The 26,931-nt window shown below is 57.1% G+C and overlaps 2 protein-coding genes across 9 annotated transcripts; both read left to right on the forward strand.

Annotated features, from left to right (window-relative positions):
• DNAJC5 (DnaJ heat shock protein family (Hsp40) member C5) lies at positions 1 to 25,841 on the forward strand. Of its 8 annotated transcripts, none has more exons than XR_002339937.1 (6): positions 1 to 240; positions 20,251 to 20,368; positions 21,219 to 21,432; positions 21,739 to 21,910; positions 21,989 to 22,058; positions 22,307 to 25,841. XR_002339937.1 is itself a non-coding variant. In XM_021077608.1 (5 exons), the coding sequence occupies exons 2-5, from the start codon at positions 20,262 to 20,264 to the stop codon at positions 22,408 to 22,410; spliced, it is 597 nt and encodes a 198-aa protein (XP_020933267.1). In that variant the 5' UTR covers positions 5 to 240; positions 20,251 to 20,261; the 3' UTR covers positions 22,411 to 25,841. The 8 variants fall into 8 exon arrangements, 5 of the variants coding, with proteins under 5 accessions (XP_020933267.1, XP_020933270.1, XP_020933269.1 ...); XR_002339938.1 differs by lacking the exon at positions 1 to 240 and adding an exon at positions 769 to 2,381; XR_002339936.1 differs by lacking the exon at positions 1 to 240 and adding an exon at positions 19,569 to 19,709.
• LOC110257381 lies at positions 24,105 to 25,841 on the forward strand. The gene has a single exon (XM_021077612.1). It carries the CDS (start codon positions 24,271 to 24,273, stop codon positions 24,976 to 24,978), a length of 708 nt encoding a protein of 235 aa, XP_020933271.1. The 5' UTR covers positions 24,105 to 24,270; the 3' UTR covers positions 24,979 to 25,841.

Genomic DNA, 26,931 nt, shown 5'->3' on the forward strand with positions numbered 1-26,931 from the left:
CGTGCGCGCCCTCGCCGCCTCTGCCGGTGCTGCTCCCGCGCCCTCTGCCGCTGCCCCCGCCGCCGACTCCGTCGCCGCCGCCGCCGCTGCCGCCGCCGCCGCCGCCGCCGCCGCCGCCGCCGCCGCCGCCGGGTCCCGAGGCGCAGCCCCGGCTGAGGAGCGCGTCGGCCGGCTGCCCAGCAGCGCTGCGCAGGGAGGAGCAGAGCCGCGGAGCCGGCGGGCGGGCGGGCGCGCGGACAGGTGAGCTCGCGGCGGGCCCGCGGCATCGCGTCAGGCCGGGCGGGGGCCTCGCGGTGACTGGGGGCGGGATGTGGAGGCGGCTGGAGGAGGGCGGGGGCGCAGGGGGGCGCGACGCGGGCTGGGGGGCCGCGCGCCCGTAGCCGGAAATGGCGGCGACCCCCTCCCTCCTTGTTTCCCTCCCTCCCCGCTCGGGGCGGGGGGCGGCGGCCGGGCCGGAGAGGCGCCGGGAGGCCCAGGGCGCGCGCCGTGGCCAGGCCGCCGGGCCCGCGCTGTGGTCGGCCAGACCTGACCGGCGGCGGCGGCGGCGAGGGCCCAGGGCCCGGCGTGTGCGCCGGGCGCCCACCGCCCTGGGGAGGGGCTTTCCTGTCCAGGGGGCCGCGGGGGGCAGAGCCGCCGGATGCAGCAGCCACGTAACCTGTCCCCGGGTCACGCTTGGAGCTCGGCGAAGTGAGCTTTGTTCCTTGACGCGCTGTAAATTAATCTCGGGGGTGTGAATCGTCGGCCTGGTAAGAAAGAAGTGTTTTCTCTGCGTCGCAAGGACATTATTTGGAGCATCGCTGTGTATTGTCTTGCGGAGACAGTGTCGGGAGCTCTTCCCTTCAGGTTCTAACTTGTTCGTGTTGAGAGGCTGGATTAAGGAGCCCCTTTTTCATGTGCCTGAGACGATTTATCGGAGTGCATTTGGTTGTGCCACACAGGAAGGGAAGCAAAAGTTTCAGTTTTATTTTGATTTTCGTGTTGAGGTTTGATAAGGAGACATTTTAACCAGCCGGTCGTAGCCTAATGGGTGCCGTGCTGGACACCTCTGTCTGTTTACAAACTATCTTAATGACAAAACAAGTGTACTGGCCCGTCTGTGACTTGGTTGCCTAAAGGCAAAGCTCTGAGATTTTATGTTTATTCTCTTGCTCCTCTCTTGTTCAGTGTTGTCGTGAGTGTCAGCATCGTGTCATCTGTCAAATGAGAGGTGACGCTATGAGGCAGGACTTAAGGGCTTTGGGAAACTTTATAACTGAGAGCCAGCAGCTCTCCTTTGACCTGTCAGGACTCTGGGACCCCGGGCACCTCTGGGGGCCTGTGGCCAAACCAAGGGCTGTAGGAGCCGCTCTGGCTGTGGGGCAGGTGCCTCCACTAGCCCTGGGATCTGAGGGTCGTGTGTGTTGCGCCTGTTCCCCTTGGCCGTGGCGAAAGCAGACCACCTGGGCATCTGTGGTGAGCAGACGCTTAGGTCTGCATGTGGAGGAGACAGCCTTGCTGAGGGACCTCGGCTCTGGAGCCTGTGGCCTTGGGTGGGCACCTTTGTTGGGGAGGGACGCCCCTTGCCACCCTCTGACCCCCACCGCCATGGCCTCTTGGCCATTCTCTCAACAGACTCATGTGCTCTGTCCTCGGATCTGCCCGGATCCCTCACTTCCTCACTCTTAGGCCCAGTGAGGGCAGGCCTTCCCTATCTTACCTAGAATTCCAGCTCGCCACCTCCGGTTTCCTGATTCCCTTTCCTGTTTAATTTCCCACAGCACTTAATTCTTCTGAAGTCTCTTTAGTACGTTTGTTACGCGTAATCCTTTACTGTGGGGTAAGGTCCACAGGGTGGCTGTTTGGTGCGAAGAACAGTTCCTGGCACACACTCTGTGCCCGGTAAACACTGGTCGAATGAAGGAGAGTGATGAGCTTAGCAGCAGCTCTGCAGCACAGCGACCTTGTCACTGGGAAGTCGTTGTGGGTGAGTGCTGAATAGTTGGGCGCTGGGTGCTGAGGGAGGTCCGTGGCAAGTCAGCTCCCTCTCAGGAGAGGACAGCCAGTCCAGAGGCAGGGCGCAGAGGTGATCTGTGCGGGACTTCCCTGTAAATCTTTTTGCCACTTTTAGTCTCGAGTTTGCTCAGAACCAAAAGGTTTTGTCTGATCTGCCACTATAACGATGCTTTTAGAAGTTTTGTCTTTGCCGCCCCCCGCCCCAGGTAAAGCCCACATGCTGTTCATTTGTTGATGAAGTGGCGTGAGATGCAGTAAACTGTTCGAGTCACAGGGAAGTGAGCCGTTCCTGACCCTCGGCTCGCTCTCTGCTGTGAGGCTGTTGTGAGCACACTGAATCCTGCTTTGTGACTAAAGGACTTGAGTCGTTTGCAGAATCTTCACGCAGAGTGAGTTTATTTTCTTGGTTTTCGTTCGTTCTGTCAGTGCACTGGGTCTCTCTCAGCCCTTTTTGTTCTTGAGTGCCCCTCGCTCACACAGGATGGGTGCTCTGTGCTCAGTCCCAGACCTAGAACTTGAGGTCAGGCCTCCGCACTGGCTCCTGGGCTGACCACCCGCCTGACAGGATGCTGATGGTGCCTCTCCAGGGCTCCGGCCTGAGATGCCTGCATTGGTCCTGGGCTGGAGTGAATGCTCCACAGGTGTTTGTTGAATCAGTGACTAAAGCGCAGTGAGGCTGGGGTAAGGGGACAAGGTGGGATTTATCTAAGGTGAGACTTTGTCTCTCTATTTAAAATGATCACATGATGTGGAGTTCCCCGTTGTGGCGCAGAGGAAATGAATCTGACTAGTAAGCATGAGGTTGCAGGTTCGATCCCTGGCCTCGCTCAGTGGGTTAAGGATCTGGTGTTGCTGTGAGCTGTAGTGTAGGTCGCAGACGTGGGTGGTTCAGATCCCGCGTTGCTGTGGCTGTGGTGCAGGCTGGCAGCTGTAGCTCCCATTGGACCCCTAGCCTGGGAACCTCCATATGCCTTGGGTGCAGCCCTTAAAAAAAAAAAAAAAAAGACAATAAAATAAAATGAGGCTATGATGGACACAGGTGTTATCACCCTTGAAAAATTCCTTTTTTAACTTAACTCCTTTTTTAAGTACTTTGCGCAGGGCTTGGAGGGTATAACGCTGTGGGCAAACCGTATCTCAGCCCATGAGGGCAGCCAGGTCTCCTGTCGGGAAACAGATCCCTGTGTCTTCAGGGCGGGAAGCAGAGCAGAGACTCTGGGCTCTTGGTGTGCCCTCCGCACAGCGTTCTCCCCAAGAGGCGCTTTCCTGTGATGTGGTGATCTGGCTGGACGCGTCAGATCAGACCCCTCCTGCTCCGTCGCAGTCGTCCGGTCTGGGTGTCAGCAGGGTCTGTGCCAGACTTTCCCTCCTGCAAGAGGCCAAGATTTGGACTCACTGAGTGGGGGTCCTGGTACCTCTCTTACTGCGTGTGGGGGAGGAGCTGGCAGAAGATGGTCGAGGGCAAGATAGCTCGGCAGGTGCGTCCTAGGTGTGAGTGGTAGGGAGGCTGAAAACGGCAGTCGTCACGTTTTATGAAAATGCTGCCCTCGGCAGGAGGAACGGTTCTGGTTTTACTGTCCTGATACCAGGGCCAGTTCTTAGGTAATGACGTCCCCTGAAGCGGATTAACAGCTGGTCTGTTATCGGTCACTCAGAATTCAACCCAGAAGATTTAAGGATTAGATTATCAGACAACCTGTAGTTTAGATTCTCTTTCCTCATTCTCTGCATTAATTTTGTGTAAGTATGTTTTATTGCTGAAGTGGTGCGTTATGCCTCCGTTCTTGGTGCTGGCAGACAGTAGGTTTTGGTCGTTAGTAGGTAAGAATTGTTTTAAATTCTAAGAGTTTAGCAAATCCTAGTAGTTCACATCGAAATTGCGGAAATGAGGTACAATATCTCATTGTCTGAAGACGGAGTGTGTGGTGAGAGCAGGTTTGGGATGTCACTGAAAATGCCCTTTTTGGGCGGCTGTGCCCACACCACAGCTGTGACCCTAGCTACTGCAGTGACAACACCAGATCCCTAATCTGCTGTGCCTCAAGGGAACTCTTGAGAATGCCTTCTGAAGTGGTTTCCTTTTCGAGAGTTGTCTGTACACATGGAAGGTCCACTTCGTTCCAAAACACAACTGGTTTTTAAAACTTCCCTGCTAGATTTAGACAGGATGAGCCGTGAGGTCCTTCTGTACAGCACAGGGAAAGGTGTCCTATGTCTTGGGGTGGAGCATGATGGAAGATAAATGAGAAGAAGAATGTATATGGAGTCCCCCTTGTGGCTCAGCCAAAATGAACCTGCCTGGCATCCGTGAGGATGCAGGTTCGATCCCTGGCCTCACTTAGTGGGTTAAGGATCGGTGTTGCCGTGAGCTGTGGTGTAGGTCACAGACGCGGCTCGGATGTGATGTTGCTATTGCGGTGGCTGTGGTGTAGACCAGCAACTACATCTCTGATTTGACCCCAGCCTGGGACCCTCCATGTGCCTCAGGTGCAGTGGTAAAAAAAGACAAAAAGAGAGAGAGAGAGAATGTGTGTATATGTATGACTGGGTCGCTGTGCTGTACAGCAGAACTTGTCACAACTCTGTAAGTCAACTATAATTGAAGACAAAAAATCTTAGTTCTGTGGCAGAAACCTTAGTCTTTTATTCCTGACATGTTAAACCCGACTAATATCTGTAACTTATTTTGAAGCACGTTGTGAGTGACGAGTCCTTGAATGTGTGAGTGCCCGGGCGCCCTCCTTACCCTCACGGTTACAGATCACTTCTTTGTCCTTTGGGTTTTTGCCTCCCCGGCACTGTGACACCGGCTGCCCCGCCTTTGCAAGATGAAATGCACAGCCCTTTGGCCTCTTCATTGCTGGCCTCTAAGGAACTTATACCAATTGGTTGTGAAGTTGCAGTCCCGGGACTCAGAGGATTGGAATGCTGACTTGCTGCCCTATCTGTGCCCCACCCCAGCTATCTCTGCGACGGCCAGCCCTTTCTTAGCCCTGTCCTGTGCCTCTTTATCACTGGGCTGAGTGGAAATACGTTACAGTGAAAGCGGAACTGGGATTTGTCCCGCTCTGAGCCTGCTTCAAGGGTGACGAATTCGGGTGCTCAAGGCCCAAGACCCCGGGGCGCCACCTCCTAGCCCCAGGCATCGTGGGCAGCCGGCCTCGAAGGAGCTGGCCGGCTCTGCAGGAGAGCACGTGCCACCGTCTGGCTTTGTTTTGCTTCCTTCTATTATTGGCAGGGATTAGCAGCAGAGCAAATGGTTGATTTTTATCGAGGCGTCCCATCGAGCTTTCCGTTGTTAGGCAGGAGTGTCTTTAACTGTGAGAGTGTCTCTCTCTCTCGGTTAGAGGAAAATGTCTGGGTCAAACATACAGGCTTTACTCTTTTTGTCACCAAGGTCACCTGCTCTGGCAACGCGCGGCTCTGTCTTCACCCGCACGGGGTTTTTAACACCTTCTGTTTGACACTTTGGTGCTTGTCGAGCTGCTGCTGTAGGTTGGATACTGAAGTCTGAGGCGTGTGTGTGTGTGTGTGTGTGTGTGTGTGTTTGTGTTTGTTTTGCCAGTTGCAGTAAATTCTGCTTTGTTATTTAAGAATTTTAAGTAAATAGTGATAATAGTGATAATGTAGTGATAAATGGACCTTTTAAGATGTGGAAACCAGTCCACGGCTTTTTTTTTTTTTTTTTTTGCCTTTTAGGGCTGCACTCGTGGCGTACGAGGTTCCCAGGCCAGGGGTCCAATCAGAGCTACCGCTGCCGGCCTGCACCACAGCCACAGCAACGCCGGATCCCCGACCCACTGAGTGAGGCCAGGGATCAAACCCACATTTTCATGGATACTAGTCGGATTTGTTTCCACTGTGCCACAGTGGGAACTCCCACATCTATTTTTTTTAATTAACTGAAAAAGAAGTTGTATTCTGGATAACAATTTTTGTTCCTTTTTTTTTTTTTTTTTTTTTGCCCGCCTGGTGGCATATGGAGCTCCCGGTCCAAGGATCAGATCCGACTTACAGTTGCGTCCTGCACCACAGCTGCGGCCAGTGAGGGATCCTTAACCCACTGTGCTGTGCTGGGGATCGAACCTGTGTCCCAGTGCTCCAGAGGAGCTGCCAGTCCTGTTGTGCCACAGCAGGAACACCCCGGATGACAGTTTGTATTGTGCTGTATTTACCGTGTACTGTGACTCATGAGGCTCTTCCCATGCAATTTTAATGGTCCGGTTTCTCATTTTGAGATTAAACTAGAATGTCTGTAATTAAAGGATTACCTATGAAGTCTTTCTTAACTTGTCCAAGCAGAGGTGTTTCCTGTGTGAAACGGTTATGTTTTGCTGTCAGGAGAGGATGCCTCCCCTCCCCCTAACAGCAAAGCCTCGGAAATGATGTGTGGCCAGGCCAGGGTTGTTTCGTGCACATCAGCCGTAATCCCCAGGACTGCCTTGCGAGGTAGCTGTTACCCGTTAGTTTAGATCAGGAAACTGAAATGTACAGACTCCCCCCCCCCACAAAGGGGCAGCCTCAAGAACAAGCCCAGATAAAGCCTCCGCCCCCTTCACCCGATAACACGGTGGTTGCCTCTTGCCTCACCCGCCTGGTTGCGCGACCCTAACTGACTGTTACCCACAACATCCTTCTCCCTGGTGTGTGTGTGGCATCCATAGCTCCACACTTGTCTCATCTGCCGTGCCTTTTCTTTTGTAAAAGCTGATCCATGGAATTCCCGTGGGGGCTCAGCGGGATGACGAGCATCCATGAGGAGGCGAGTTCCATCCCTGGCCTGGCTCAGTGGATTAAGGATTCGGTGTTGCCACGAGCTGTGGTGTAGGTCGAAGGGCAGCTCAGATCCCGCGTGGCTGTGGCTGTGACGTAGGCCGGGAGCTGCAGCTCCATTTCGATCCCTAGCCTGGGAACTTCCATATGCAGCAGGTGCAGCCCTGAAAAGCAAAACAAACAAACAAAAACAGATCCGTGGCAAGGGTAACTGTGACACGACGTCTTGAGGGGCTGGCTTGGGTGCCCGGTTGGCCAGCCTGTCCACCCAGCTCGGGATCACACCGAGTCCTCGCTCCGGCCCACAGACTGCAGTGCTCTCAGCCCTGCTCTCCTTCGGAGGCCTGTGCAGACCTTTGTCGGCATCTGTGATTGATTGATTGATTGATGATTGATTGCTTTTTCTAGAGCCACACCCAGGGCATATGGAGGTTCCCAGGCTAGGGGTCTAATCAGTGCTCTAGCCGCCGGCCTGTGCCAGAGCCACAGCAACGCGGAATCCGAGCTGCATCTGGGACCTACACCACAGGTCACGGTGACGCTGGATCCTTCACCCACTGAGCGAGGCCAGGGATCGAACCTGCAACCTCAGGGTTCCTAGTCGGATTCGTTAACCCCTGTGCCACGACAGGAACTCCAGCATCTGTGATTTAGACCTTGTGCTCGTGGCGTACCTTAAACTGGTCTCAGAGTCTCCGTGTGTCATCAGGCAAACCTGTCTCTTGGTCAGACCCACCTGCTGCTCCCTTGAGTGGCCAGTGGTCTGTCCTGTCCTCCCCCAGATGACCATCCAGCCGACTGACAGCTCCCCTCTGGGTGGTGGTCACGGGGCAGAGCCCCCCTGAGGGAAGGGCAGCTCGGTGCAGTCTCACCCGACGAGACGCCAGCCCCTGAAGCCTGGAAGGCAGGTCTTCTGTGTTTTAAAAGGCAAGTGACAGTAAGGCACGTTCATGAACTGTCCATTTTACTTTTGAAATGTATGCAACGGGGCACTCCCACTGTGGTGCAGTGGGTTCAGAATCCACCTGTAGCAGCTCCAGTTACTGCAGAGGCGCTGGTTCAGTCCCCAGCCTGGCACAGTGAGTGAAAGGATCCAGCATTGCCGCACCTCTGGCATAGGTTGTAGCTGAGGCTTGGGTTCCATCCCTGGCTGGGGGCTTCCATATCCCTCGGGTGCACCCATCAAAAAAAAAAAAAAAAAGGTGGGAGTTCTTGTGGTGGCTCAGTGGAAACAAATCGGACAAGAAACCATGAGGTTGCGGGTTCGATCCCCGTCCTCACTCAGTGGGTTAAGGATCCGATGTTGCTGTGAGCTGTGGTGTAGGTTGCAGACGCGACTCGGATCTGGCATTGCTGTGGCTGTGGTATAGTCCCGCAGCTGTAGGTCCGATTGGACCCCTGGCCTGGGAACCTCCCTATGCTGAGGGTGCAGCCCTAAAAAGACAAAAGAAAAAAGAAAAAAAAAAAGTATGCAACAGTAATTAATAGTAGCGTTCAAGCTGAGAATTAAGTAAAATGTAACCAACCTTTTCTTCAGCGTTGTAAACATTGTTTACATTCTGTCTGTTGTACTAACACAGTTAAGGTAGTGTCTTATTGAGGTAAAACTTACACTTTAGTGAAAGAAAATAAGTTCTTTGTGCTCAGGGCGGGGAGGAATAACTCGTTTCTAAAACTTAGGGAAAGTCAGCCATTGTATGACAGCTGGGACTCAGGCTTGCATCCGAATCCCAGTCCCGCTGGTCCCTGGCAGAGTCACCCTGAGTAGATGAGTCCGTGGTTTCCAACCTAAGTCTTCTCATCTGTGAGTTGGAGGCCGTGACAGTGGTAGCTGGTACTTGCTGGGTTCCCGGCCCCCTGACGACGAGCCAGCTCACAGACACGTGGCGCCAGGCTGCTTCCATCCCCATTGGACAGGGAGGATGGCGGACGGCGGATGGCGGTGATGGGTCACTTGCCCAGGTCGTAGCCCCTGAGCAGCAGGGCCAGGTTCCAGCCTGGGCAAGTGGCTGAGAACTGTCCCCACTGACGCCGGCGTGGGGACCTGTCCGGCAATGCGCCTAAAGGCCTGCGCCTGCCAGGCATGTGTCCACTGTAGCTGCCACCCTGGAATTGAGAGCGGTAGTTACAAGTTCTGTCACAGAACAGCTGTGACAGTGTACGCACGTGTCTTGACACTTAGTGCTTCTGCCCTCAGGCGTCTCTCAGGTTGGCTTGTCCTGGTGTGGCTCGTGCACCTTCTGCTTGGTTTCGTGCCAGATTTGAGGGAATAGTTTGATTTGGGTTACGGTTGCCGGGAGTCAGTCGCTCTGAAGCCATGTCTGCTCCTTCGTCAGAGGTGTTCCACCAGTCGGAAGCACTGGGCTGGCCCCTCTCCAGAGGACTGTCCCATGGAGCCGCCCTGGCTGGGGTGTCACAGTGCGGAGAAGGCATGCGGTTTCTCACAGGCACATTTTGGAGACAGAAGGCATCGTGGTGGCATCTGGCACATCTTTACGCACTCGCGTCCACTGTGTGTGTCACGGGCTCCCGTTCATTCTGGTTTGGGGGTGGGGCTGCAGCCAGCGCGGTGGGTCCTTGATTGTCAGTGTTACACAGTGAACTGCCCTGAGCCTGTGGGAGCCTCCATTCTCCTGAGTGACTGTGACATTGACAGTATGATTTTGGTCACAAGTATTGTCACAGGTTATTCAACGTTGAGGATTTTTTTTTTTTTTTGTATTTTGGGTTTTTGGGGGGTTTGTTTTTGTTTGGTCTTTTTAGGGCCACACCTACATCATATGGAAGTTCCCAGGCTAGGGGTCGATTTGGAGCTACAGCTGCCAGTCTTCACCACAGCCACGGCAACGTAGGATCTGAGCCTCGTCTTGAGGTCTATACCACAGCTCATGGCACCAGTGGGACCCTCGGCCCACTGAGCGAGGCCAGGGATTATTGAACCCATGTCCTTATGGATGCTAATCGGGTTTGTTACCACTGAGCCACAGTGGGGACTCTTTGAAGTTGAGGATTTGAACGTTGTGAGATTTCCAGATAATGAGGCAATTCCTCCTGGTAGGCAGTCACGAACATGGACTTGTCCTTGGTTGCCCGACACATTATGGCCTTTCTGTCGTGGTGCAAATTCCTCTGTGTGTCCCGGTCTGTGTGCTACCCTCAGGCCCAGTCTGCAGAGAGCCCAGGGCAGCAGCCAGCTGCCTGGGTTGAAGAGCCTGTGGCTGCAGTGCCCCGAGACGTTAGGTGTGATGAGGCTGGAGCACCAACAACCCAGTAGCTCCACTGCTCCCCCTCCCTGCAAAACACTGTTGTCGGCTGCTCTCTGGTTTCTTTTTAGACTGGGGACATGTGAAGGTGTCTGGAAGTGTCTGGTTGTAGCAGTGGTCTGCCTGGGGTCCTTCCCTCCAGCCCTGGGCAGAGGCGAGTGCCTGCTGGCGCCAGGGCTGTGCTGCTGGAAGTGCTCTGGATCTGCCCACCCTGTTCCGGATGCCAGGGTTCTAGCTTGTTTCAGGCTCCCACACAGAGGCAGTGCTGCCCTGCCCTCGTGCCCGGGGTCTCCCTGGTGTCACCCGATTCACCCCTGCCGGGTGCCCCTCGGGCAGGCTGAGCAGCAAGGCCAGAAGGTGCCCCCTTCCGCGACGGCCCGTGGTATCGCCTCTGCGAGTCGTAGGCGCTGGAGAATGTTCAGCTCCTTTGACGCGCCTCGTGTTCACGCACATGTTTATAGTTATTTTCCTCGGCGTCTGATCTCCTTTTCCTTTTGACTCGTGCACGAGCATCGGTTTAGGAAAGAAAGGTCCATTTGCTTCCTGGACGTGAGTCCCTAGTGATAAATGAACTCAGTGGACCTTTACGGAGGGGATGCCGGTGCGCGGGGCGCTGCTCAGTTGGTAACATGGGAGGCTTCATCTTTCTCACTTAATTCTCCCTGTTTTAAGGTTCAGCATCACTGTGGCTTTTCATTCTTCTTAGACTTAAGGAAGAAAGGTGAATGCTTTAGGGTTCCTCTGTTTTCCTAAAGAATTGGGGGATTCCTTACACTTGGAGTTCATTTCAGGTCAGGAGTCGGCTACCAGGACGGCGGTCCTCGGCGTGATTCCGTGCGCCTGGCCAGCTCTGCGTCTGCCTCACGCTCTGTGCTCATCTGTCTCTGGAGTTCAGTGGTGGCCAGTCCCTCCCGTCGGGCAGCACATTCACATCTCTTGGGATCGATGACGGTTCAATTGCACGTGCAAACTGTAACTGCTGTGTCCCAGTGTCCCCAGCAGTGGCCCTCCCTTGTCTTGAGGGCAGCAGGTGCTCCAGCCCCGGCTGCTTCCTGAATGTCCTCTGGCAGGTTTTTACGAGGTTCATCATGGATTTTCAATGAAGATTCCTTCGAAGAAGAGAGGTCAGCTGTCACTGAAACACCGGTTGTGTTTTGTCTTTAATGTTTTTGTGGGTAGCAAGGTTTCGCTTCTGTGGGTTTAGGAGACAAAGCAGCAGTGCCCGCCCCAGGGCGCACCCCCCCACCCCCCAAGGGGCGTCTCGCCGGCTGTGTCTTCCCACTGCCTCCCCAGCCGTCACCTGATGAATCACCGGTCCCCTGTCCTGACTGGAGGTGGCAGCATCCTTGTCTCCCGTGTGACAGGGCTCTGGCCTCGGACTGGCTAGAGGGTGTCGGCCTTTCTTCCTTTTCTTCCCCTCCTCTGACTGCTGCTGCCCTTGTCCCTTTACGCTGTCAAGGCAGAGAAGGTCAGGTTGTGTTTCCTAACAGTACACTTGCCTTCCGTAACATTATTGCTGAAAACCCATAAAATGCTTACATTATTTCCACTTGTGGAAACAGTGTTTATTTCAGAGCCTGGATTCCTTCCTCTGGTTACATTTCTCTTTCTAGAGTAGGGCTCCTCTCTCCCCAGGTTCCTCACAGCCTTTTTCTTAGCATCTGTATTTCTATTTTTTAGTTTTATTTTATTTTATTTTATTTTTGCTTTTTGTGGCCACACCCATGGCATATGGAGATTCCTAAGCTAGGGGTCCAATTGGAGCTGTAGCTGCCGGCCTACACCACAGCCACAGCAACATGAGATCCAAGGCGCGTCTGCAACCTATACCACAGCTCATGGCAATGCCAGGTCCTTAACCCACTGAGCGAGGCCAGGGATCGAACCCGCCACCTCTCGGTTCCTAGTCGGATTCCTTTCCGCTGTGCCACCACGGGAGCTCCTTAGCGTCGTATTGTCAGACTGCCTATTGTATGATGTACTGTCTTTGTGACCTGGAGCTCTCCTCTGGGCACTTTGTCCTCTGCCCCTGGCAACACAGTGGCTTTCTAGGCTGCCTGTCCAGCCACATTCCTGGGGCGGCCCACCGTGTGCGGGGAGGCTGGTGAGCACCCAGGGGCAGCCTGGAAACCTCTGCATCTTGAGGAGCATCGCCAGAGACAGCGCGGCGTCCTCAGTGTGGCCGTGGGAAGGCCACCACTTTCTGTCCTCGGGGGCGTGGGGAGCAAACCTCTCTGCACACCAGGCGGTGTGGCTCAAGGGATTACCTTCTAACTGCTTTTACAATCCTCCTTGTCAGAGTTCCTGCTGTGGTGCTGTTGGTTAAGAATCCAATTGCAGCCGCTTGGATTCAGTCCCTGGCCCGGGGAACTTCCATATGCTGTGCTGCAGGTGCAGCCGTTAAAACCAACAAATAAAACAAACAAACAAAAAAACCTGCTTGGAATAACTAGGATTAGAGTTCTATGCCCAAAATGTGATTTTAGCTTTAGGGCAGAATATAGATGTTTTCACACATGTGATGACTCGAGCTCATAGTCACTGATACGCAGGCCGTGTGCTTGCTGAGCAAAGTCAGTCCCAGAGAGATGACACAGAGGCTGCCGTGCTGCCTGACCAGAGGGCGTGGGATCCGGGAGTAAAAACGTGGGTATATATCCCACAGATTACCTGGGGAAAACAGACCTCTAAGTAAATTTTGGGTTGAAGAAGAAAATGGGCAGAACGGGTGAAGGTGGGCAGAAAGGTGTCGACTCAGAGTTACACATCCAGCGTCGCGGGGCCGGGTGTGCAGTGTGCTGACTGCAGTCGGTACTGTAGTGTATGTTTGACAGCTGCTAGGGGACTAGATCTGAACACCTCTCATCCAAAGGAGTTCCTGTCATGGCTCAGCAGTGACGAACCCGACTAAGTATCCATGAGGATACAGGTTCCCTCCCTGGCCTCACTCAGTGGGTTGAGGATCCGGCGTTGCCATGAGCTGTGGTGTAAGTCGCAGACGTGGCTCAGATCTGGCCTTGCTGTGGCTCTGGCGTAGGCAGCAGCTGCAGCTCCGATTCCACCCCTAGCCCGGGAACCTCCGCATGCCATGGGTGGAGCCAAGAAGGGGGGAAAAAAAACCTAAACAGAATAGTGTTTGGGGAGAATCATGAGGTAGATTTTTTTTTTTAAAGGAAGGGATGGTAGGAGTTCTTACTGTGGCGCAGCGGGATCAGCGGCACTGGGACCCAGGGTGCACTGGGACGCAGGTTCGATCCCCGGCCCTGGGACAGCTGCATCTTGGGTTGTGACTGCCACTCAGATCTGATCGCTGACGTGGGAACTCCATATGCCACAGGGTGGCTGAAAAAGAAAATTTTTAAATTTAAGGGATTGTAATAAATATTGGTTCTCGTGTGGGGAGAATGCAGGAAGTTTCACAGTTACCAGTAATTTTCTAGTTTTAAATTGAAGGACGGGCTTGTGGTCTTTCTCACTGTGTCCTGACTTGTATGGTCCATGCATTCCTTTCTGTGCATCAAATACGACATGAGAAAGTATTTAAGCAGAACCAGAAGAGCCCTCCTTTTCAGATGTTTTCAGATCTCAAAGCTGGTATCTGACTGCTTCCTTTGATTGTGGTTTGACTTCAACAGCAACTCTGCAACGTTCGCCGCATGCCAAGACTGCGTCTGCAAACACAGGCACAATTCCGTGTGCCTGTCCCTTTCCCCCGGAGGTGTCTGTCTCCTGAGAAGCACAAGCGTGGCCCGTGAGGACAGGGATTTTTTTGTCTGTTTCGTTTATTTTGGTCACTGCTAAATTCCCAGCTTTGAGGGAAGAGTGTGGGACGTGGCAGAAGCTTTGTAAACATTTGTTGAGCAAACAACACAGACACATGCTCAAGGCCCAGGGCGGCTTCATAGAATGTGCAGGGCTCTGCCGTGCGTCCGTGGGGTGAGTGGCTGGGACAGGCCTTCCGGGACCAGGGGGCAGGGTGGCAAGGAGAGCCCAGGACTCTGGGCAGCACTGCCTTGGCCTCCGAGCTAGTATCAGGCCATGAGGCCCAGCGGGTGCAGCGGCAGGAGGAGGCTGTGTCCTCCAGGACCTCGGCAGGCAGACCGGGGAGCTGGGCTTTGGTGCTGCAGCCAGTGGGCTGTTGGTGAAGGACCTGAGTGGGCTGGTGACAGGGGGACAGACTGTGTATCTTCCAGAAGACCCTCCCTCTTACCTGATCCCTGCTTCCTACGGTCGGCAAGCCTGACTGTGGGGTCTCACTGTTCCCGCTTGTGCCCAGCTGCTGGTCTGCTTGGCAGTCGCCAGGGCACACCACAGCTTTGCACAGGTGCCCCTGGTTTCTGAAGGTACGATGCTTCCGACTCCTGCCCTGGGGCTTGAGAGCACCTTCGAAATGTAGTTAAAACGGGCCCAGGTTCTGTTGTGGCCCAGTGGGTTAAGACCCCCACGCAGTGTCCTTGAGGATGTGGATTGGATTCCTGGCCTCTCTCACTGGGTGAAGGATCCAGCATTGCCGCAAGCTGCAGCGTAGGTCGCAGACGCAGCTCAGATCTGGCGTGGCTGTGGTGTAGGTTGGCAGCTGCAGCTCCAGTTTGACCCTTGGCCCTGGAACTTCCATATGCCACAGGCATGGCCCTAAAATGCAAAAAAACAAAACAAAACCAAACCTGGAGTTCCCTTCGTGGTGCAGCGGAAATGAATCTGACTAGGAACCATGAGGTTGTGGGTTTGATCCCTGGCCTCTATCAGTGGGTTAAGGATCTGGCGTTGCCGTGAGCTGTGGTGTAGGTCGCGGACGCTGCTCGGATCTGGCGTTGCTTCGGCTGTGGTGTAGGCCTGAGGCTACGGCTTTGATCTGATTCAACCTCAAGCCTGGGAACTTCCACATGCCACAAGTGCGGCCCTGAAAAAAGACAGAAGACCAGAAAAGAAAAAAAAAAAGCTCACAAAAACCACACACTGAATTCTGTCTCATCCCCCTGGGGGGATACAGACCTAGGTGAGGACCCCCCACTCACCACAGCAGGCGCGTCCTGGACCTCAGGGCCTCAAGGCCTGTGCGGAGAATACCTGGTCCCAAGGCCCTTGGGGCTTCTTGAGGTGATGAGCTTGGAGCTCTGTGCCTGGGGTGCTGAACGTGGGGGTCGGGGGGAGAGGGGCCGGTAGCAGGCAGGACACGAGAGCGTGGAAGAAACGGCCACCATGGAGGCCGTGGCACGAGCCAGGCGCCAAGGGGACAGTCCGCAGTTTATTCCTCGGGCAAAATCTGTAAGATGGTTATTTTTTTCCTGTATTAGAAAAACGTTTATTTCTTTAAATCGTTGAAGTATACCTGCTCACTATAGAAACGTCCGAAAATGGGAGCTCCCCGGTGGTCCAGCGGTTAGGACTTTGTGCATTCCCTGCTGCAGCCTGGGTTCAGTCCCTGCTCTGGGAATCTAGATCCCATGTCAAGCTGCTGTACACTCTAGCCCCCTGCACCCCCCCAAAAAAAAAGAAAAGAAAAATTAAGAAAACAAAATCTTGGAGTCCCCGTCATGGCACAGTGATTAACGAATCTGACTAGGAACCATGAGGTTACGGGTTCAATCCCTGCCCTTGCTCAGTGGGTTAAGGATCCGGCGTTGCCGTGAGCTGTGGTGTAGGTTGCAGACGCAGCTCGGATCCCGCGTTGCTGTGGCTCTGGCGTAGGCCGGTGGCTCCAGCTCCGATTCGACCCCTAGCCTGGGAATCTCCACATGCCACGGGAGCAGCCCAAGAAATGGCAAAAAGACAAAAAAAAAAAAAAAAAGAAAATCTTCAAGTGCCCTGGTGGCTCAGTGAGTTAAGGATCTGTCATTGTCACTGCTGCAGCTCTGGTTGTAGCTGTGGTGCAGGTTGGATCCCTGGCCCAGGAACTTCCGTGTGCTGCATGCAGGTGAGGCCAAAAAAAAGCAGCAGCAGGTGATACAGCAGAGTGGCTTGCCTAGCGACTCCTCCAGGGTATGTGTTTCCTTGGTGGCTCTGAGACGGGAGATGCCACACTCGTGCAGTGGCATCTCTTTGGCCCTCAGCCACTCTTAAGTGGTGCTGGTGAGTCACAACTGGGGTGAGACGGGCAAGCTCCCCAGGGAGTTCTCTTTAGTCAAATTAAGTAGCTGACTGCCGCAGGATGTCTGGTCATTTGCTTTAAAGAGCAGACGCAAAGGTGTTATTGATATTTTTCTAGGGATGGGGTCTGAAAGCCAGCAACTGTTTAGTAGGTGCTGAGTCACTGAGACTAAAAATGTTTGTCAGGTTGGTGTTTCTAGAGCAGTTGTCAAGGATCAAAAAAACCACTTAGCTCCTTGTCGTTAAACCAGACAAAGTCATGGTACCTCTGCTGTGAACTAAATGGACAGAATACTTAGTGATGGAGAGTGGCCTAGACTATGCCACTACCTCACCAGCGTCAGAAAAAGGGCCTGCCACCCACCAAGGGTCGAGGGTCCTGTGCAGGCCTGCCTGGGCTGCAGGAGGCGGGGGGGTCCTTGTGTCGAGAAGCCTTCAGAACCAGGCACTGAGTCCTCACGCCCTGATGGCAAAGCCCGCTGTCGCTCAGATGGCAGTGGGGCTCATTTTATTTTCTGCCCTCAGCGGTGTGTCATCGTCCCTTACGCTGAGGGCCCAGGTGGCTCACCTGGGGTCCCTCAGCCGAGTGCCCGTGACTGCCAGCTCAAGGAACCCCACGCGGAGGAAGATAACCCGAGTGCTGTGGTCAGGAGGTGGGAGGACCCTGCCGCCTGCAGGGGTCCCAGGCTCTCCAGCTGCAGCCTGGCCCCAGCATCTTCTCATCACACCCCGGCCTGTTTCTCCATCTCCTTCCTCAGATAACTGAATCACGGTGGTGTACCAGCATACTTTCTTTTCTTTCTTTTTCTTTTTCTTTTTTTTGGCTTTGTAGGGCCGCACCCACGGCATATGGAGGTTCCCAGGCTAGAGGTCCTAGGGGTCCAATCGGAGCTGCAGCTGCCAGCCTCCGCCACAGCCACAGCAGTGCCGGATCCAAGCCACATCTGCGACCTGCGCCACAGCTCACGGCAACGCCAGATCCTTCACCCACTGAGCGAGGCCAGGGATCGCACCCATGGCGTAGTCGGATTCGTTTCCACTGCTCTGTGATGGCAACCCCAGCATGCTTTTCCCGAATGCTTGTATCCACCCCTTCTTCTGACCTTGCACTTGGTCGACCATGGCACCCCAGGCCGAGGGTCTCTTCTCCTTCGATTAGAAAGCTGCTTTGTTCCAGGAAGTTCTCCATTTGCCCGGGACGTCTTGGCAGGGCCGTGGCGCTGTGCCCGGTGGGCCTCGGTTTCCGCCCTCGTGTGCCCTCCCAGCTGGGTCTGTCTCCTCTGCTGACTGCTTTCTCCCAGTGGGCTGTGTTCTCTGCCTCCCAGACCAATGCGCTCTGGATGCCTGTTCTCGAGCTGCTGCCTCCGCAGGCTCCGGACTCGCGTATTCTCTGCACGTTGGCCTCGGGCTGCGCCAGGCGCGTCGAGGCCGTCTGCTCTGCGGCCCACTGAGCTGCTCGGCGGCTTTTGCCGGAGACGCTCGTGTCCTTGGGTCCTTGTTCTTCACGGTTCGTCGTGATCTCTGTCTCCGAGGGTATCAGGACAGTTTTCAGAGCGCTTTTAGGTTTTCACAAAAATCCAGGGGAAGGTAGAATTCCCCGGAATCCCCGCCCCCTCCACGAGCTGTGTGCACACCGTGCACTAGTGTGAAACGCCAGCCCTGACACGTGCTGACCAGTCCGCGGAACACATCAGGGCTCACTCTTGGTGTTGCAGGTTCTGTGGATTTTTTTTTTTTTTTTTTTTTTGTCTTTTTTTTTTGCTATTTCTTGGGCCGCTCCCACGGCATATGGAGGTTCCCAGGCTAGGGGTCGAATCGGAGCTGTAGCCACCGGCCTACGCCAGAGCCACAGCAACGCGGGATCCGAGCCGCGTCTGTGACCTACACCACAGCTCACGGCAACGCCGGATCCTTAACCCACTGAGCAAGGGCAGGGACCGAACCCGCAACCTCATGGTTCCTAGTCGGATTCGTTAACCACTGCGCCACGACGGGAACTCCGGTTCTGTGGATTTTGACCAGGTAGAGGGACACGCATCCCCCCCGTAGCATCTGGTACTTTCATTGCCCTGAAAAGTCCCTGTGAAAAATTGCCTGTTCATCTTCCTCACCCCTGACCCGGGCAACCCCTGATCTTTTTACCGTTTCCCTAGTTCTGCCTTTTCCAGAACGCGGTGGAGCTGGAGTCACACAGTCTGCGGCCTTTCCGATTGGTGGCTGCTTTCACTTAGCGAAATGCACGTGCGTTTCCTCCCTGGCTTCGCGTGACTGGAAGGCTCGTCTCCGTTGGGGCGGAATCGTGGCCCACAGTCTGGATGCTCCACCGTTTATGTCTCACCTGCTGGAGGACGTCCTGGCTGCTTCTGAGTTTTGGCAGCTCTGCCTGCACCAGTTTACTTCTAAGTAGTAGCCAGTAACCGCACAGGGATTATTAGATGAGTGATGAGCATGCGTGTGGTTTAGTGTTAGACTCTCAAGGTTTTCCTGGGCACCTGTCAGCAGGTGCTGACCCTGTTCGGGTCAGAGAGCGGACGGGCTGTGATGTCAGCCCCCTTAAGTTTGTGGGAACTTGTTTGAAGGTCCAGAGTGTGACGCGTCTACGTGGTTTTTGATCGGTGTGGAGTCTGTAGATGCCAAGTGTCACGAAGGCGCCACTGAGGTCATGGTGGCTGCTAGCATTCTTCTCAGTGCTGGCTTTTTCCTGCTTTTGTGTGTGTGTCTCTCTCGGTTTCTGAGGGGGGGTGTTAAAGTTTTTGTGACTGTGAAATTGTTTCTCCCTTTAGTTCAGTCAGTACTTAATGCGTTTTGAGGGTTTTTTTTGGGTTTTTTTTGGGGGGGGATTGGTCTTTTTAGGGCTGTACTTGAGACACATGGAGGTTCCCAGGCTAGGGGTCGAACACCACAGCCACGCGGGATCCGAGCTAAGTCTGCAGCCTACACCACAGCTCACAGTAACGCTGGATCCTTAACCCACTGAGTGAGGCCCGGGATCAGACCCGAGACCTCATGGATACTAGTCAGGTTCATTAACCGCTGAGCCACAACAGGAACTCCGAAGCTGTTTTTGAAGTGTGTGTGTCTCTCGCAGACAGTGTGTAGTTGGGTCTCGCATTTTTATCCCTTCCGACAGTCTCTTTTATTGGAGTCTGAAGCGTTTCATTTTCCTTTCAGCTTTTTAACTCTGCCTCCTTGCATTTTTTTTCTTTTTTTGGCACCAGTTGCAGCATATGGAAGCTCCCAGGCCAGGGATTGAATCCGAGCCAGAGCTGGGACATATGTCAGAGCTGCGGCAATGCTGGATCCTTAACCCACTGTGCCAGGCTGGGGATTGAACCAGTGCCTCCCCAGAGACAAGCTGGGTCATTAACCCCCTAGCCACAGCGGGAACTCCTCCTCGTAGCTTTTCCTTTTTCTTTTTTTTTTTTTGGCTGCCCTGTGGCATGTGGAGCTCCCAGGCCAGGGATCAGATCCGGGCCCCAGTTGTGGTCTACACTGCGGCTGCACCACCACCAGATCCTTTCGTCTGCTGTTCCAGGCTGTGGATCAGACGTGCATCCTGGCACTGCCAGAGACACCCCAGTGGATCTCGTCTCAGTGCGTCTTTGTGTGGAGGTTGCTCTAGATACTAATCACACTGAAGTTTTATATCTACTTAGGGGCAGTGTTATTGCACGATTAGAAACTGCCCCTAACATGCGCCCCCACGGGACCACTCCTCCCTCCTTCCTGCTGTAGTCGAATATGTTCTGTGTGTACATCATGACCCCACAAGGTGGTGTGGGGTTTTGTTTTGTTTTGTTTTGTTTTTGCTTTTTAGGACTGCACCCGAGGCACATGGAGGTTCTCCGGTTAGGGGTCGCATCAGAGCTGCAGCTGCCGGCCTTCATCACAGCCACAGCAATGCGGGATCCAAGCCGCATCTGCGACCCACACCACAGCTCACACCAACGCCGGATCCCTCACCCACTCACTGAGCGAGGCCAGGGGTTGAACCGGTGTCCTCACGGACACTAGACACAGCGGGAACTCCACGCAGTGTGATTTTTTGCTGAAGCAGTCGAGCGGGGTCCGGCGCGTCAGCTGTGCACCTGCAGGTGGCTGCGTACCTTCTGATGTTTGGCCTGCGCTCTTGTAGGTCAGGCTGCCATGGCAGACCAGCGACAGCGCTCACTGTCCACCTCGGGGGAGTCGCTGTATCACGTGCTGGGGCTGGACAAGAATGCAACCTCGGATGACATCAAGAAGTCCTATCGGTGAGAGCCTGCGCCTCCCGCCCTGTGCCTGCCTGTGCCGAGAACCCTGCCCGCCCTCCTGGCCTGGTCACTGTTTAGGCGGCCCCAGTTCCCTTGCATCTTTGGGGTTTTGTTTTGTTTGTCTATTGTTGTCTTTTTAGGGCCGCACCTTCGGCACATGGAGGTTCCCAGGCTAGGGGTCGATCGGAGCTGTAGCCACCGGCCTGCACCACAGCCACAGCAACTTGGGATCCGAGCGGCATCTGCAGCCTACACCGCTGCTCACACAACGCCGGATCCTTAACCCACTGAGCAGGGCCAGGGATCAAACCTGCATCCTCATGGATGCCAGTCGCATTTGTTAACCGCTGAGCCACGACAAGAACTCCCCATTGCATCTTTGAATGTGGAGTGTGTCTCTTTATATAGCTTTTCACTTGTCTTAATGTTTTCTCAGCAACCAAAAGTAGTGCTTTGGGGATAATGCACCCCTCTGCCCTGGAGCAGACGGCTCCGCAGGGCAGGTCTGGCCGAGCTGAGCTGTGCCGCGCCAGGTGCCTGTGAGGGATGCGTAAGGTCCTCTGTCTCCTTAGCAGACACAGCGTGGGCTTTGCTGCGCCCTCCTGCCTGTCTCGCCGGGCGGCCCGCAGGTGTGCAGTGAGTGGCCAGGCCACCAGGGGGCAGCAGCGGGGCAGGCCCGGGGCAGCTGCCCGCCGTCGGTTCTCACCCGGGCACCTGCTCCTGAGCGTGGACTGGCCGGGGGCTGTGCGGGGGGCTGGACTGTGAGACGGGGGTGGGTAAGCGCGTCTCCTGGGCCTCCATCCCCTGAGGAGCGTGACATGCAAGACCAGGAGATGGTTTTGGTTTGCAGGAAGCTGGCCTTGAAGTATCACCCTGACAAGAACCCCGATAACCCGGAGGCGGCAGACAAGTTCAAGGAGATCAACAACGCCCACGCCATCCTGACCGACGCCACCAAGAGGAACATTTACGACAAGTACGGCTCGCTGGGTCTCTACGTGGCCGAGCAGTTCGGGGAGGAGAACGTCAACACCTACTTCGTGCTGTCCAGCTGGTGGGCCAAGGTGAGCGCCGGAGCTGGGCGGCCCCCGCCGGGTGCGCTCGGGTCCCTGTGGTGGGACAGCAGACGGCCCTCTTGCGGGCGCGGCTCGTTTCTGCCCTTGTTCACAGAGCCGGGCGGGGCAGCTTGCGCCCTACGGTTTTAGACCTTTGCTTGTCTTTGCTTCCTGGTTTTGCTCCAAATGCTGGTGCCTCTGGGGCACCTCCCCTCGGGCCGTCCGCCTGCCCTGCCTGAGTGGAAGGGAGCCCCGTGGGCCCAGGCCCTCTGCAGCTCCGGGGGGCCCACCGCCCAGCCCGCTCCCTCCCCGCAGGCGCTCTTCGTCTTCTGCGGGCTCCTGACCTGCTGCTACTGCTGCTGCTGCCTGTGCTGCTGCTTCAACTGCTGCTGCGGCCGGTGCAAGCCCAAGGCCCCTGACGGCGAGGAGACCGAGTTCTACGTGTCCCCCGAGGACCTGGAGGCGCAGCTGCAGTCCGACGAGCGGGGTGAGCGCCCGCCCTTGTCCGCCGCGCGATGCGGGGCCAGGGCGGGCCCTGAACGTGTCGCCCTGTCTCGTCAAACAGGAGGGCACTGACACTGTGCGGGAGTGTTGGTGGTGGCGGCGGGACTGTTGTGTGAACGCGGACGCTGGAGGTAACAGCAGCGCAGAGGGCGGTCCCCATGGCGGACTGCGGGGCCACAGCGCCAGGGACCGAGTAGGTGGGGCGGGGTCGGGGGTGCAGGTCACGGTGGCCTCTCCCCGCTGAGCGCTTGTCCTACGACCTCGGACCCCAGTGGAGCCGCCAGGCGCCAAAGGCGCCGCCAGAAGCGGGTCTCGGGCCACGGGGCGCGGTGCAGCCTGCGGGCCCGCCCTCACGCCGGCGCCTGTGCTTTGCTTGCAGAGGCCGCAGACGCTCCGATCGCCGTCCAGCCGGCCTCGGCCACGGAGACCACCCAGCTCACGGCCGACTCGCACCCCAGCTACCACACCGACGGGTTCAACTAAGTTCAGGAAGAGCTGCAACGAGAGGGTCAGCGCCCGGCCGGCCGCTCAACCTTAGAATCATGAACTGTAGTCACAGAGCTGGCGCGGGAGCCGCTCCGGCCACGGGAAGGGCAGCGCCCGCCCGCCCGCCTCTGTGCCCGCCCGCCATCCGTCGATCCCGACCCACGAAGCGCGTAGCATGCAGTATTTAAAGCAGTTTAGCTACGGTCTTCTGTTGTTCCTTTCTTTGACAGCATGTATGGGTTCTGTTCCATGTCCGTCTGTGTTGTGGGCGTGTTGCAGCCAGGCCGTGTTCACCCGGCGGGGCGGGGGCAGGGGGGCGCCTCAGGGCTTTCAGTCCGGTCTGTGCCCTGGGTGGATGGCCCGCGTGGCGCCTCGCGGCCAGGCGGGCCCAGACAGGCTGGGAGCTGTGGGGTCTGCCCGCTGCCCTCTGTGCACGACCGTGTGGCCGCAGGCAGGGCCGTTGGACTCAGGCGCCTGGCGGGAGCTGGGCCCAGCCGCCCGGCGTGGCCCTTCCGTGGTGTTGGTCCCGAGGACAGTCTGTGCGGCCTCTTCGCCTTGTGGGCTCGGCCTGGCAGCGGGCGTTCCCCGTGTGCGGCTGTGGCGGTCGCTGCAGGAGGCTCTGCTGACCACAGTCTTGCCGTGTCGGACCTGAGGCCGGTCCCCGCCCCCTCACCAGGCGTGGGAACGGTCCCGCACTTGCCCAGGCCACGGGCCGGATGGACAGGGCCCCCTCCCGCAGCCCCGCTCCCCCCGCCCGCACCTTGTCTTCGCCCACATCTCTGCAGGACCCCCTGGCCCTTTCGGGACCCCCTCAGCATCGCAGATGGCAGCAGTGGCCCGGGCCTCGGGAGTCGGGGGCTGAGAGTCCTGGCTGCCGGTGGCGAGCGGCCGTACAGCCCTCCCCTGTGCCACCCAGAGCGCCCAGCCGCCCCCTTCCTTCGCATGGTCCCTTTGGCTGGTGTTGATGGCTCGGGTAGAGCTAGAGGCATCGGACTCAGAGGAAGGACCAGCTGGACCAAAGGCGCACTCTGGGTAGAGGGGTGGGTTCCAGGAGGCCCTGGGCCCTTCAGCGTGTTTGCCCGCGGCCAGGCCACGGAAGCCCTGGGAGGGCGCTCCTGCCTGGCCTGTGCGTGACACTGCCGGGTTTCTGCAGAACGAGCCGAGGGAACAGCCAGTGGGAAGGACGGGGTGGGGGCCGCACGCAGGGAGGTCAGACGCACCTGAAGTCACTGGCGGCATCGGCGGCGTCCCCTGTTCCCCCTCCCCCCCCCCCGCCGCCGCCGCCGTGGCCCGAGCACTCCAGGAGCCGTGCTGGGGGAGGCCCCGTTTTGTTGGGGGTTTTGTGCGGGAGGATGATCACGGAGGTGTCCAGTGAGGGAGGTGCGCCCTGATACTGAGCTAGAAGGGCCCCGGGCTTGGGCTGCTGGGAGGGTTAGGAAATGCACTGTCTCACCGCCCAGGACGGGGAGGAGGCCCCATGCAGGGCGGTCTTCACTGCCAGTTCCCGTCCAGCAGCAGGAGTCCAGCCCGAGGGGGAGGCAGCCAGTCTTCCTGCTGTCTCTGGAAATAACTAGGAAGTGAGTTGTTTGCCCCGAACGGCCAAGAACCCAGCTCAAAGCTTCGGGCAGGAAGCCGCCCCTGCACCGTGTCTGTGCTCTTGCTTTGTGTCCAGAAGCACTGAGGCCCGTGGCACACGCCAGTGGTCCCCTGCCGGGGGTCTTTCGGTTCTAGAATCTTACGGATCGTCTCCTAGAAACATGACGCTCCCTGGAGGCCCGGGTGGCGTGGGAAGGAGGGGCAGGTCTGGGTCGAACCCGTCCCCTGTGGGGTTTGTAAAAATGAGATAAGTGGTGAGTGATGACAGCAGCCCTCAAGCCGATGCTGATGCTGCCCCGAGGCCCAGGCCCCCGGGAGCTGAGCCCGGGTCTGGACCACCCCCCGCCTGACCCAACCCGAAGCGTGTCCTCTCTGGGGTCCGGGGCAGAAGCCTTTCCCAGGGGTCTACTGTCCACACTCGCAGGCCGCCTCCTGGCTGGAGACCAAGGTCCCCGGGTGCCCTTTGCCCGCGTGGTTGTCTGTTCTCTGGGGAGCAGTGTCGTGTCTGGAGGGGTGCAGCCGCGCCTGTGCTCGGCAAGGACAGCTCTCTGCCTGTCGTGGTGGGGACAGGCGTGCTGTGGGCCTCACGCTAGGTGGCCCGCCGTGGCCAGGGCTGGGGGACCCGAGGGTGGGTGGGGACAGGGCTGTGCACGTCTCTGTTTGTGCGTGGTGACTGGTTCCCGGGCCTTCGGGCCTTACCCTGCTTCCCGCTGCTTTCGCTGTGAGCCCTCCCGCTTCTCTGGTCAGTCGAGTGGGACCGCTGGGCAAAGCCTGGGCGCGCTGGGCGGGGCGGGCGGCGTGTCCACACCGCTGGCCGGGGAGCCCGTCCGGGGCGGCCTGGTCAGCATCTGGAGGGAGTGCGCCCGGGAGAGCCCTGCCTGTCCTGGCTCAGTGCGTGCGCCCGGGGGGCAGCTTGGAGGCTGTGGCAACGGGCCTGATCGCATTCCTCTGGCGGCTTCTGAGCTGTGAACTCTGTGACCCGGGACTCACCTGTTGCGCTCCTCCTCCTGTGGAATTGGCAGCCAGCTCCGTTTCCTCCTGTCGTTTCAAGCACGGTTGGCGTCGTCTGCTGTAGGTGTGGGCGTAGTGTGGGTGTAGTGTGTGTACATATGTGTATATGTATATATCACGCAGCAGGCGTGACTGCTGCTATCCAGTGGCGAAGCAACAAGTACAATAAAAATCGGCTCCAAATTGGCCTCTGGTTTCTTGACGAGTCGCGGTGGGAGCCGGGCCTCAGTGTCTGGTGTCTTGCTCCTTGCGCGGAAGGCGGCACCGACCCCACTGTGCGCCCGGAGCCGGTGCCTGCCCCCTGCGAGTCCAGGGTGGGGGCAGGACCACCCAGGCGGCGACTGGGCAAGCGCTGCCCATCCCTCCCTGGGCCCCGTTGCTCTCCTGACCCAGAGGTGGGTGGCACGGCCCTGTGACACTCAGGTGGCTGGAAACCCTCCCTCTCTTTAAACATGAAAACCAGTTTATGCACCAGATGGAGTCTGACAGCTGTGCTCAGAGGGCCCCTGTCCTGCACACAGACCCACCCTGCGGGTTCCTGAGGAAGACGGGGCCACACCGCCACCCTCCAGGAGGGGGCTGGCCGCGGCGCGTCTCTGGAAAATGGGGTGATGTGGCGGGGGAGGCAGTTTACACTGAAACGTTCCCGACGTGGTGAGAAGCTCTGTGCGGGTGTGGGAACCGTTGTGGTCCCCGTGCTGCTCTCGTCCTCCTGGGGCCTGACCTCTGCCCTGGCGCCTGTGCACACCGGGGGCCAGTCTCTTCTGTCTGAATGTTGACCTGTGATAAAGATAACGTGTAAAATAAATGTTTTCACCGCAGTCCAGGTGTATGTCTTATTTCCTGATTCCTGCATAATCCCGTTTGAGGGACAGCTGACCTTGGAGGCCCTCCCGAGTCCCCTGGGGGGCAGGGACCCCACCCCCACCTGTCTGGCCGAGTAAGGACACGCCCTCCATCTTCTGGAGACTGTGCCTGGGCTGGAGGCGGGGCTGAGTGAGCCCTGAGCCACGGGCAGCTTGTCCTGTCGGTTCCGGAGCCTGCCTGGGATGTGGCTGGCAGGCCAGTGGCCGACAGCCACTGAGTCCCACTGTCCCCACCTCTCCACCTGGCTGACCTTCCTCCTGCCCACGCCTCTGGGCGCCGTCCCTGCCGCCCTCAATGGCGGCGCCCTGCATCCCCCCTCCTGTTGGCAGTTGTCCGTCCAGACGAGCAGGGCTGCAGCTGCCTGGGCCTGTGGCCGGCTGGCAGCGTGGCATTGGGAAGGGGACACCTGGCCAGCTTCTCTGCCCCTCGGGCAGCCCTGTCCACCGTTCAGGAGCATGTGTTCCAGGCTGTCCCCCTGCCTGCTCCACCCAGGGCATCTGGAGCGTGCTCGGATCTTCCTGCCTGGATTCTGCTGTCCCAGCTTCCTGGGTCATGTCCAAGCTCGGGTTTCCCAGCACCGCGCTGGCATCTCCCAGGCAGGGCCGGTCCTCCCCGCTGGCCCCCAGAGGGGTCGGAGATTCCTCCTCCGCCCGCTTGATGGCAGGGAGCTGTCTGGGCCCGGTACTCCTGTTCACAGTGTCTGCCAGACTCCAGTGGCTTGCCTTTGTGCCTCTGTACCTCCACGTGCCGGGGGTACGGCCCTAAAAAGACAAAAAAAAAAAAAAAAAAAAAAAAAAACCAACCTCCTGTCGTGGTTTAGCAGAAACGAATCTGACTAGTATCCATGAGGACGCAGGTTCGATCCCTGGCCTTGGTCAGTGGGTTAAGGATCCGGCGTTGCTGTGAGCTGTGGTGTAAGGCCCCAGTTTCAGCTCCGGTTTGACCCCTAGCCGGGGAACTTCCATATGCTGCAAGTGTGGCCCTAAAAAGCGAAAAAAGCGAACAAATTTGACCTCGTCGACCATTGGTCCCTCTCCCCAGGCT

Source organism: Sus scrofa, chromosome 17, assembly GCF_000003025.6.
Source record: "Sus scrofa isolate TJ Tabasco breed Duroc chromosome 17, Sscrofa11.1, whole genome shotgun sequence".
Classification (NCBI taxonomy): domain Eukaryota; kingdom Metazoa; phylum Chordata; class Mammalia; order Artiodactyla; family Suidae; genus Sus; species Sus scrofa.